This window comes from Tribolium madens, unplaced genomic scaffold, assembly GCF_015345945.1.
Source record: "Tribolium madens isolate multiple individuals breed KSU strain unplaced genomic scaffold, Tmad_KSU_1.1 Scaffold_20;HRSCAF=117;Tcas5.2_LG4, whole genome shotgun sequence".
Taxonomy (NCBI): Eukaryota; Metazoa; Arthropoda; class Insecta; order Coleoptera; family Tenebrionidae; genus Tribolium; species Tribolium madens.
The window spans coordinates 13,611,566-13,625,056 of record NW_025400985.1 but is presented as its reverse complement, the minus strand read 5'-3'; the positions used below and the strand labels follow the sequence as shown (position 1 = coordinate 13,625,056).

Sequence of the window (13,491 nt, the reverse complement as noted above, 5' to 3'; positions counted from 1 at the left end):
AAAAAAAATATTTATAAAAATTTCAAAGTTATGAGAGTTTAAAGTTTGCACTTTGACTCTATTTATTTCTGTTGGAAAAATTATTTTTGATGTTTTTTTGCTATACGCTATTAAAAGAGGAAACAAGGAAGCTGTATTGTAACTCTGTTCAATGTTAGGTATTTGTGGTTTTTATTGGCAAAATTTTTGTACTTTTACTAAATAATTATAAAAAATATATACAAGATAATCAGTATCATTAAATAGACATAAAGAAATGTCAAATGTCAAAAAATAAATGTCAAAATTTTTTAACAGATAGAATTTTTAAACATTTTTTTCATGTTCTTTTTATCGTACCTTACTTGAAAATTTTCTCTGGGACGCGAGTTCTGGCGCCCCTGTATAGTTTTAAATCTTGTAGTCATAGCCAAATCGTTTTTCTATTACCAAAATACGGCCAAAAACATCGCTATCAAGAAAAAAAGAAAAATGGTTCCACCAAGTCTACACACTTTTTTGTTTATCACAAAATTGCATCACACTTATTAAAAAATAAGACAAATCAAACATTGCCAATACTTAAACAATAAATGTACTTTAGTACTATTACCCACTCGCCTCTTATCTTATCRCTATTAGTCAAACCATTAAACATTAAWTTTTTTTGATCAACTAAATCAATAAAAACTCTGCACCCACCTGTGATTTTGRAACCATATTTTCACTTGGGTCGGCGTTAATCTTATAATGGAAGCCAAATGTTCTCTTTCAGGTGCCGATAGGTACCTTTGCTGTCGAAATCGTCTTTCCAGCTCATACGTTTGAGCTTTGGAGAAAAGCACTCGTCGTTTGCGTTTCTTGTGCCCTCCGGATTGTTGGTCGGTTAGGTGAGGATCTTTAGAGTCTTCAGAATTGTCTTCGTCGGGATCGCGTTCGCTGACGGCCGTATTGGAGGCGCTGCCATGGCTCGATGGTAAGTTCTCGACGGGGCCGATGGGGTCGACGCTGGATCTCTCGGATATCGCGGGACTAGTGCTGTCAGGGCTGAGTTGGGCGGGATGGGGTGGAATGTGTTGGTGCGCGTGAAAACCTGCAAAAAAATTAAAACATTCACACCAATTGCTTTCACATTAAGTTAATTTAAAAAAAAATGTTAGAATAAGCAACGAAATACGTTTTTTACATAGAAAAATAATAAATATCTGAAAATAACTATAAAGGGTGCGCCAGAACTCGCTCCCCAGAGAAAATGCTATATAAGGTAAAATACCAGGAACATGAAAAATATGTTAAAAAAATACCATCTATAAAAATTTAGAAGTTATGAGAGTTTAAATTTTGCATTTTGACTCTATTTATTTCTGCTGGAAAAATAATTTTCCAAGTTTTTTTCTTACAGGTTATTAGAAAAGGAAACAAGAAAGCTCTATCCTAAATTGAAACTCTGTTTAATGTTATTTGTGGCTTTTATTGGCAAAATTTTTGTACTTTTACTAAATAATTATAAAAAAAAAAAACATATACAATATCATCAGTGTCATTGGACATGAAAAAATGTCAAATGTCAAAAAATAAATGTCAACATTTTTTGACGGATAGAATTTTTAAACATTTTTTTCATGTTCCTGGTATCTTATCTTACTTGAAATTTTTCTCTGGGGCACGAGTTTTGGAGCACCTGTAGATAGAGTTTCATAATTGTGAGCAAAATTTAGTTGTAGGTTTTTTAATGGAACATCATGTTACTCAATTAGCATTATTGCTTTATACAGAGTATTTTTTTTTTAATTGAATACTCTATGTGATAACTTATTTCAATCGCCTCATGCTTACATTCAATGAGTTTTATTTTAATCGATCTTTTGAAATTTCTACTCAAATTACTAAAAAGTTTAGATAAAGTGTTAGGTAATTGATAGATACTATAATCATCTACTTGATTTGGAATATGTAATACATCACAAATATAACAGTAAATCGTTTGTTTTTATATTTTTTATAAGAGCGTTTTTTCTTAGTTTTGTCAGTTTTTTAATTTCCTCAAGTTTTAAAGTGAGACAGTAAAAATCGTTTCTACGAGTAAAAAATCAACATTTTACGAATTTTATCAAATTCTTTTTCTATTTAGATTAATAATATTCAGTATTTAAGTACAATAATAACTTAAATCATTTCAAATATCACACAAATCAGAGTTTCAAATTTATAAAAACTTTCTTATTTTTATTGTTCCTGAAAACTTTTACGTTTTTCTCTAAAAGTTAATAAAGACCATGATATGTGATTGGTTGTCAGCTGCGAATTAATTTACGGTAATTAGAAATGGTCGCACAACCACCTGTTATGGAGAAAATGTAAAAAAGGGCAGACTTGCTTTTAAAATTTAACCAAAAAATTTTTGTTATGCTGTTGTCGACTTTACCGCTTGAGATAATCTTCGTATTTCATATTTAAAAAGTATTTTTTTTTTAAAAATGTCAATTTGAAATAATTGAGTAGGTATAGCCATGAAAGTTTGAAAGTTGACAGTTCCATTCGTCTGTCAAAAATTCGTAAGTTATTATTATTATTACGCACGGTTGTAACGTAGCGTGACGCTCAAAAGCAAGAAAAGTGTCAAAAATTTTCGGGCACATTGTAAGCTACAAACGGATTTTGATAAGTTTGTCTAACTGTCAAATTAATAATCTGACCATTAATTGTATTGTTTCTAAAAAATAAATATTTTTGTAATAAATGTTTTCTTTTAATGTCGTAGGAAAAATAGCATACAAAATTCGCTGGAAAGTGTCTAACGTACTCATGGAGTTTTTTCACTTATGCGTTATTTCTCACTTTCCGTGTTCGTTATGTAATATACTATTTTCACGTATAACTCATAATTTTTAAGATATGATTTTTAATTTCCTAGATGTTTTAACGTCTAATAATAATAGTTTATTTTATTACTACTAGTAGAAAGCTTTCTGTCCCGAGTGATATAATATACTTATACTATTTTTTTCTTCAAGTGTACAAAATGTATTGTTTGCACACGAACTRGCAATTGTCAAACAATATTTACAAAAAGTCGCTAGTATTATTGTACTAGTATAATGTTGGATTTGCATTTTCATACCGTAATTTAACACTTTCCTTCTACGCTATCAGTGCTGTAAAATAACAACAATATTGATAATAAAAATAAAAAAATATTATAAACATGCATTTTTAAAAAGGATATACCTACAGTATTTTGGTTTGCAGTTTTGAGAGAAATTTAATTGTTCAAAAATCATTAAGTGATTGTATGCGGTTCTTTTGAATTATACTGCATTAAATATTCTAGGCACTGCTTGAAAAAAAAATTAAAACCTATACCTACGAGTATGAAAAAATATTAATTGTTTAATTTATTTTATATTTAATTAATTTTCAAATTATACTGATTTAATATTTTCATATCTTTATCTTAATAGAAGCACATAAACAGGTGCAATTAGGTGTAATTTGAAAATTAAAATTGACAAATACCTACTTAAGTGTTTAGTAAATAGATTGTTATACAATTTATGTAGATATGATGTAATAAGTATTACAAAAATAACAAGTCAAAAATAAGGACAGGAGTTGTAGAATGCAAAAATTCTTTTTTACTCGCTAAAACATTAACAAAAAAAATGAGCTTTGTCCTTCCGCCATGAATCGGTTTTCAGAGGGCGTAGAGATCCTTTGTTCGAGAACAATCTGTGAAGGTAAATTCGCCATAACTGGGGGACTGTGAGGGCAATTTAGATCAGTTTATGTAGAGGTGTTTAACATTAATACATCACGGGGTCCCCCCTTCTTCTGGCAATTACACAACATTCAAAGAAGCGTTAGTGTAACTAAACGGATCCAAGAGGGGCCGGTCTGAAAACGTTCCCCACGTATCGTTGGGTCATGTTAAACCAAGTCACGCCTCCTAGCGAGAAGAGCAGCTGCTAATTTTTGCAGCTGCTATTCTTCTTTTTGTGCACCCTTGCTTTAATTGAGTGAAGATTCATCGATCAGGGTTGTTACTGAAGATTTGACACAAATGTTAATTCTATTGATATATAATCATGTTTTTTTTTAAATGATTTTCTTCACCTTAGCTAACAATAATGGATTTTTCTTTCCTACTATACGGGGTGGTRAAGTCTATTATTAACCTTTTAATGTTAAAATTAAAAATATATATATATATAGGAAATTGATAGATACTAATCTATTAGTACTAATCTAGTGTATCGCTTAAAGTTATTTTCAACTATACAGCGTTCCCAAAAATAAATTACAATACAAACTTGTGTTTCTTTAAATGAAACACCATATATTTCTTAGCATTTTTGGATGTAGATTTTTATGACAATGTTTTTAAGCTCAACTTTTATTGATCGATTTTGCTGAGTTTTTAAAATAAGATGTTTTTTTTGACAAAAACGTGCACTTTTTAAAAATTTAAAAATTTATTGCACAAAAACTAAGAGATCTAGAAATATTTTTTTACTACCGCAAAGAAGAAGGTATTTATTTCATTATTACTCTTGACGCTCCGCGTTTCGAGTATAATTCAGCTTAACTATGAACATTGTTTTCTCTTTCTTGGTATTTCTATATACCTAATTATTATTATATTTCAACCAAATAAAAGTTATTAGAATAATAAAAAAATGTCTACGAGTAGGTACATTGCTAAATAAATAATAATAAATAAATAAATTGTAAAAAATAATCTAATAAATAAATAAATATTTCCGAATAAGATAACAAGCAGTTTCCTAATTTTCACTATATGACATACCTAATCATGTCAAATAAAATATTAAAATATCTATATTAGATTTCAGATTAAAGTGACTTTAAAAATAACTTGGCAACATTGAAAAACAGAGACAGAAAGTATGAAAATTGACAAGTCTTTTCACTCTACATTATTCAATGTTACCAACTTAATTTCAAAGTCAAAAGACATCGAAAGACTAATTAGAATAGTATATTAAAGTACAAGTTTCAACAAATGAGTGCTTGAAGAACCTTCTGCAACAAGTGCTTTATACTAGTTTTTCTATTTTATATAAATTTTATATTTTTTCCAGAGAATTTTGCAATGGTTGGCGACATTTATGTGGAATAATCTTAGACGGCTGTGAAAAATAAAAATAATTCATTTTTTCACATTTGAAAGTCCGTCACTAAAATTAAATTAACGCCAACGACTTATTAAAGCACTYAAATGACRTCATTTAGGTGCTGGAATAGACTTACTCCGACAATGAAATAGAAAAATTTAATTAAACTTATGATATCTATACAGGGTGTTTTACGTAATTTTACSAGGCCTGCGCCTGCAAGATGCAATCAATAATATATTTTCCGATTCGAACACSATTACAAATTTTGAAAAATTGGATAATCGTCTCTAGTTTGTTCACCCTTTCAAAAATTACAACGTTTTTAGTTAATTAGTGATTAAGATAGATAAACTAGAATCATATTCATTTGTTCTTGATAGAACAAATGATAATTGTTTCTGAAAAACTGCAATTTATGACTATTAATGAAACAGTGATTAATAGTTTGACAAATACTGTCATGGGTTTTCAAAAATTAAATAGTTAGAATAGTATTTTTTTGTATCCAGTGTTTTGTGACTTTTATATTCGGGTGCATACATTAGGCGCAAGCCTCGTAAAGTTGTGTGAAACACCCTGTATAAGTGAGTCATAAGTTATGGAAAATACTGGATCCAGTATAGAAAATAAAAATATAAAGCATTTTTATACAAAATTTAATTTAAGTTTAGATGTACAATAAATAAAAAATTATTATTAAATCAATAATTATTGATTATTATAATTATCAATTCTTTGTTTTACAACATGTTCCAAAATATGAAAAATTGAAACAATTTCTTTACAAAAACAAAATAAAAAATACTGTGAGGTAAAGGGCGCTTGCGTCCAATTACTCAACTATGCAGTAAATTATTTTTTATTTTGTCAAAAGTTAAAAATTGTATCTAGCAACTTAATAGAAGCCGAAACACATAGAATAAAAAACAAAATTTGTAAAGACATGTTATGTAACTTAAGTACAAACTAAATAGCAACATAAATAATTTTCCTTAAATGGATTTTGGAAAAGCTACATAAAGGTACACACAATTACCCACTGCGCATAATAACCCCACTCTCTCCTGTTACTATGCGTAAATTGATGTTTTGTTTGAAATTTTTCAAAATATAAACATAGATACCTGCGAGAGCTTTGACAGTTTTTATAAATTAGAATCCTACGGTGTACCTTTGACGGTACATATTCAGCCACAGYATTTTGTGGCATTCTCCATTTGTCAAGATTATGTCAGTTTTTTCGTCGTTTGAGTACATTTTGAATTCAAGGAAAAAAAGTGAAATTGATGAYACTGTCAAATTTAATCAATRACGTATCAACAACTACTTTGATTTAMATTTAATAATCTCAATTTTTCAAACATAAAAAAGCCAAGTTGTCTGTGGTGTGGGATTGTATTTTAGGTTATGTCTTAAAATAGATTAGAGTCTTTATTATAAATGAYTCAGCCTGTCAGTATGACTACTACGGATGTTAAAAGTTTTGGTGTCATACAGCAAAACTCAATGAGATTATTAAAAAACATTTCATTCCAAAAAAGTAAAGAACAAAATTTATTATGCTGTAAAAAACAATGATGAACAATTTGTCTTCATTATTTATATCTGTATGTTCGTTATTTGTAAATATGTATTTATTTTTTTACTTTTAGCTAAATTGAAGCTTAAAACATTGTCTATCAAAATATGAAACTTAAAAATAAATAAATTTAGGTATAAAAGCTACACCGTTYTGCGGTATACCTAAATGCTCTTAGCAAAATTAACAAAATTACTGAAGTTACATTTAAATAAATGAAAATACAATCAACCTCAAAATACAATAAAATAGAAAACATAAGGTACCATTATGAAAAAACAAAATTATGTGATCCYTTGGGAATTAAATCTCTTAAATATGTAGTGAGATCAAAAAGGCATAACGTCCGTTTTATATTTATGCGTGTAGATCAATTAATAATTCGAAAGACATACCAGACAGCTATCTCTTTTCAACATTTGTAAATAGCCTTGTTGCTTTTTCGCTACGTATCTGCGTAAGGTCGGTCACGCTATTTATCTCACTTTAACAAATGTGATTAAAGTAACCCAGAGTTAGTGATTGTATGTATGTACAACATTAAAAGTGTTTCCTACCGTCACGAAGGTCATTTGTAATTTCATTTTTATGGGAAAAACTGTTTTACCCTCTACATCGTCATAATAATTGTAATTCCAGCCCTATAAAAATCCTAATGCCAGGGAGAAGCTTTAATTTTTGACTTTAGTACCAAAATGTCAAAAGCTGTTAAATGTCATAAACAGGCGGAAGTCATGTCGTTTTTTTGGTTCACACTATCTCCACCAGGAAAAAAAAACTGTACAAATTACTAAATTATATGAAAATATATTTGTCAAGGTCAATCTGCTTTTTAATTATTAAAAATAAAGATACTAGGGAAGTTAAAATCAATGCACATTTTTTTAATTTTATACAAGTAAGGAAGGCCACAAATTTTTATTTCAATATAAAACCTTTTTGCCTGAATTAAATAAAGTGGTTTTTTTTTATAAAAATTAAAATGGTTTAGCTATGTCTTACAAAAGTTTAAATTTTGAACATTGTGTTAGAAACCAAGGCTTATTAGATTCTGAAACTCTGAAATTTTTCTTTACGCGTTACATTCTTCAACTACTACAGGGTGTTTCATACAACTTTACGAAGCTTGCGCTTAATGTACCTCACCTAAATATACAAAAGTTTGAAAACAGTGGATACATTTAATTATTTAATTTTTGGAAACCCGTAACACTAGTTGTTATCAAACTAATCACTGTTTCATTAATAGTCATAAACTGCTATTTTTCAGAAACAATTATCATTTGTTCTATCATGAGACGGCATGAATATAATTCTAGTTTATCTATCTTAATCACTAACTAACTAAAAACGGTGTAATTTTTAAAAGGGTGTACAAACTAGAGAAGATTATCCAATTTTTCAAAATTTGTTATCGAGTTCGTATCGTAAAATTATGTGAAACACCCTGTATATTAAAATTAGAGATAGAAACCCCTGGGGCCAAGTTACCCCTGTCCGGCTTTGGTATCTTGTCTAAAACAATAACTAATTACTAATTAGAGTCGTCGCTGCGTTYCTCTCCCAATTGTTTTTGACCGGTTACAAACCCTTATACASGGTGTTCGGTCCAAGTCGCCCCGGMCGATAACACSTAAACTTACTTTTTTTTTTCAAAAACTAAATTTTCAAATAATACTTCCCCGTTTTCTTAATAAATGCATCAAATTTTTTTGGCACATCGGGTGTAGCCGAATATGCTACCAAATTTAGATTTTCAAATGGAACACCTATGTTTTTTTGCTCGAAACAATAATAATTGGCATGAATAATACGATAAACCACTATTTATTACATTTTACTTTACATAATGCACTTAGAAAACAATTAAAATTTTTGMATTKTTTTGCAAATTTTGCAACRTAGRCGGATTTTACTTATCAAGGTATTCATGCAAAAAGCAATATGCTTGGATACCGTTTAATTGTTTTTGTCAATAAAACTTATTGAGATCTTTAATAATGTATGATATTAATTACGACGAATTGGTAGATCAGCTTGAAGTGTTTTTTTAAGTGTAATAAAAATAAAACAGAAGCTGAAAGACAGTTATAGAGAAAAATACTCAAATAGAGTTCACCCAAATCGTTGGAATTTAGTCGAATTGAAAAACAACTAAGGCGAATAGGTTCACTTCTTAAAACTAAAAAACCTCTGGTTGAAGAACAAGAAAATAGGAATCTGAATGTTCTGTTATCAGTCGAAGAAAATCCAAGAGTTTCCATAAGAGAACTCGCTCATCAACAGACAAATTAGATTTAGTTTTTTGATTGCATTGTGTTACGCAAAATGTAATAATTAGTGGTTTACAGTATTTTTCATGYCAATTATTAATGTTTGGAGGAAAAAAACATAGGTGTTCCATTTGAAAAACTAATTTTRATAGCATTTCCGACAACACCGGATGTGCTAAAAAAATGTAATACATTTATCAAGAAAGCCAAGAATGAATATTATTACTTAAATATTGTATATCGTCGCAAAAATAAAACAACCTTCAGTCTTATGCTTATCACATTTTTATACAGACATTTGAAGGGCTCAGAAGCCAATCAGTCTAAATCATAGTTTTTCTCAAAATGATTTATGCAGTTCAGATGACACTGTATTTATTAAATCTTTCATTTGGCAATGCACGTAAGACAATACTTTAAAGTATTTTCAWTTCTCTTTCAATAAAGTTTTTGTTTTCACCTTTGCAAGCTTTTACTATAATTTTTTTTTTAAATGTCTAACTATCTCATTTTTAACATGATTTTGACTCAACTGATTGGTTTCTGTTTTAGGCTTGGATCTTAGAAGAAAAGTGGCAGTGAACAGAATTTGTAACAGAAAGAGAAGAACAGAATAGACTTGACATTTCAGTGTTACTCAGTGCTACCAATATAAAAACTTTCATTTAAAAACCCTGTTTTTATTTTCCTGCCTAGACGATTTGGACGATTGGAAAATCACTAATTTTAGACGAAGGCCGAAAAAAGAGTTTTATCCCTACCTTCCGACGGCGTCGGCCAGTGCCTCGAGATCGGCACATATCCCGAAATGTCATGTGCAGGATGCGTATACAAGGGTGCCTCCGTCGGGGGATGTTCGATTCCCACATTACTGTTTCGGTCCAATTCCAAAATATCACTGATTGCAAAGCCGGCCGATTGTCTGGGATTTCCCATCGGTCCAGTCATCTTCATACTATCCAATAATCTGCAACRAAATACCCATAATAAAATTTACTGCTGTCATCGCAAGGTAAAAATTCTCCATCATTATTCACAGTCGGTATACCTTTCCCTAGTTTCCGACACCTGTTAAATTGCTCAAACGTGACTTTGAATGAATACTCGGGATTTACTTCCAATTGTCACCTGTGCCAAAAAGGCAATAAAGTGGAATACTTTAGACCCTTACCACCCTCACAAAGTCACGCTTAGTTAAACAACAAAATCTAAACTGCCAAATATCCACGAACATTCAAATTGCCCGTTTCCGGTTTGAACGTTTTTCGAGTGGTTACATTGTCAAGAGGGGTTTTTTTATTCAATAGATAAAGTTGAGCCTTTGTGTGGACCGATGGAATGTTGCAGTTTAGAGCATCGAAAGTGTGAAAATGTGAAATAAATAAATAATTTTTTTTCTAGGTACCCACAGCCTGTGGTAATCACATTTTTTTTGATTTTGTTCTTGTTAAAATATGTATAATACTTGGATTTTTTAGATATACCGGTAATACCAAGGAATGCGTTATCTGACCGACAACCGAGACAAWTGATTTTCATTTAAACACAAAAGAAAAATACATAGTTGTCAACAGAACCTTGGACTAATTATTTACACTTAGTAAACTAGGGGAGGGGCCCAGCCCCCCCCCCCCCAACTTGCCACTGAAAGCTTTAATTTTTTATATTTATTTTAATATAAAAACCTTATGACCTAAAGTTTTTTAAATAAAAACWTTAGAATTCTTTTTAAATCACATTTATTAATACAAATCATACATAGGTATACCGACTACCTAGAAAGCAAGATAATTTGTAATCTAGTCATTTTTRGATCTGAAAACGTACGTGTATACATACCTATGTCTGTTCTTGGACTAACTGCACGTGAAACGTCAAAATAAAATGACAAGTCGAAAGGTAAAACGGCAAAATGRCCTGGAATTAGACCGTTCTTTTTTGAAAGTAAATCATAAATTTAGTTACTAAAATTATCATCTTTTTGATCATGGCATTTTACCTTTCTACTTGTCATTTTTTTGACGTTTCACATACGTTTTCGGATGCAAGGACGAGCCAATTACAAATTATCTGGATCTCTCGACACTTACTTAGTTTTACTAATTTAAAAAGAAATCATCAATTGTAATTTTCTTTGGGTCACATCTTATGTATCTAATTAAATTAAATTCACATCTGTTTGAATAATAAACTTTACCAACTCGCAAGAATACCTTATCCAGTGAGTGGCAAAATTATGGAACAATTTTATTAAAACTGAAAATATTTTATTTAGGCAAAAATGCAGGAACAGTTCAATTTTCTTTTTAAAAAATACATAATTTTTAACTTGATTAAAAATTTTACATTCTTTGATTTTTGAGTAATGACGGTAGCGACATTTTTTTTTTAAAGGAAACCCCTAATTTTTTTAACAAGTTTGATAGATGTTTTAATTGTCGAAATGACAACACTAAAATATTATGTACCTATTACATAAGTTTAAAAAAAAAATCATCCAAAAAGAGAAATAAAGTCAATAAAAAACAAAGATACAATTTTAAATCAAGTTGAAAATTTTGTATTGTTCAAAAAGAAAATCGACCTGTTCGAGCCAAAACATATTTTCAGCTTTAATAAATAAGATTATTCTATAATTTTGCCGCTCACTTTCGCCCTCATCATTCTAAAAAATTTTAGAAAGCCCCCCCCCCTAAAATTAATTTCTGGATCCGCCACTGGCTACACCTTTTTCAARTGTAATTCAGAAAGCGTTTCAAAAAGTGTTAATTGTAATTCAGAGTTTGTCATTTATAATTGAGAATTCGTCAATTGTAATTCGGAATTGATTATTTTCATTCAAAAATTACATTATTAAAATCCCTTTGGAAATAAAATATCTTATTTATTTTGTAGAATACCAAGTTTACCTATAATTCGTGTTTATGTGTAAACTTCATTTTGAGATAACAGTATGTTACTCATCTAAATTACAATTGATATTTTCTGCATTACATGTAACATGAAATTGAATTTATTTACTGTTCTGCATTACATGCAACGGTTTCTCAATTACAATTAATACCTTCTGAAAAACTAATCTAAATTTCAATTTACGCTTTCTGAAACTAAATTGATTAATCTGAATTACATGTGATGGTTTCTAAATTACCTACACTTGAAAAAGGTTTAGTAATTTTTTTGAAGTTATTAGAAATATTGATTTTGAGATTTAGCATTAGTGTAAAAAATTATCCTTTTTAATAAAGCGAATTAAGACATTCGTATTTGCACTAATCAAAATACATTAAAAATATTTAAACATTTAACATAATTTAGACAACAAAACAGTTAAAACAAAAGGTCTTATAAATACTATAGTTCGTTCATTTATAAGTGGTTAAGACATTATAAAATGGGTTTAATGAAAATTTGAATTTTATCCACCAAATAGCCAAAGGGCCAAAATTGCCGTTCACGCCCGAAATGCAAATAAAATTTGTTGTAAAATCCACCTTTAAGTTTTGAAAATAAATGGCACGACGTTCTCAAAAATCGAGTTGTTGGTTGCTAATGTGATGCAAATAAATAAAAACAAAATACTGAAAAAATTATTGACGTGTTTTTTCAAGAATTTGTGATAAAAATATGTCCGAAAACGAAAAACAAGAAGAAATAGCTATTTTAGCCGAAGAAGCGAAAACTGTAACACTTAAGTTATTGCCACGAAAATCAAGAGAAATCTATGAAAAAACTTTCAATGAATTTTATTGAATGAAATTCAATGAAATTAATGAAAACGTTTYACTTGTTTATTTCAAAGAAGAGTCGCAGAAATTTTGCCCATCTACCTTATGGTCCCATTATTCTACGATTCGTTCGATTATGGTTTTGAAGCATGGTATCGATATAAAACAATATAAGCTTTTATATGCATTCCTGCATATATGCATTCATTTTGTTATTTTTTTTAGTTTTTAGGTTTTTATTATTGGGTATTAGCTAATTGTTTGTAACTACATATTTCAATAAAAGATATTACAATTGCTGGTTTTTTAAGACTTGACCTAATTTTAAGACGATTCTACAAAAATTCAATTTACGTATTTTGCGCTTGCAGTTGTAAAGAAAGCACACAAATCTTAAAATTCTGTTAAATAATTTGTCAATGTTTTGTTGCCTCTTTTTAAAAAAAATTAAAGATTTCTTTTAACAAGAAAGTAATTCTTGGCTTTTTAGAAAAAAAAATTAGGTACCTAGAAAGTTCAATTTTAACGATTTTGTAATTGGAGATAAAAGTCTTATTAATAACCGAAGGCTTTAAACTTTTTTAAAGCAACCTAAATTTGTTGTAGCATATCATATTTTATGTTTCAACTATTTTTTACTATTCTATAGCGATAGCTTTTCTGTAGCATGTAACGTTAAGAACAAACTGAAAAGTTATACAAGATTTAATTGGGAGATATTTAATTGAAAATTTAGTATCAAAAGTGACAAACCCTGGTAAAGCGGATCTGATTGCTGAAGAGCACCAGGCGCC

The 13,491-nt window shown here is 29.3% G+C and overlaps 1 protein-coding gene across 1 annotated transcript in view; it reads right to left on the bottom strand.

The window, feature by feature from the left end:
- Positions 1-13,491, bottom strand: part of LOC123005016 (homeobox protein Nkx-2.2-like) — a 21,329-nt gene that overhangs the window by 4,441 nt on the left and 3,397 nt on the right. The window contains exons 2-3 of the mRNA XM_044398603.1: positions 9,731-9,936; positions 682-1,072 (exon numbers count right to left, since the gene is read on the bottom strand). Of these exons, the coding sequence (XP_044254538.1) occupies positions 682-1,072; positions 9,731-9,936 (597 nt within the window). The remainder of the gene's footprint in view (positions 1-681; positions 1,073-9,730; positions 9,937-13,491) is intronic.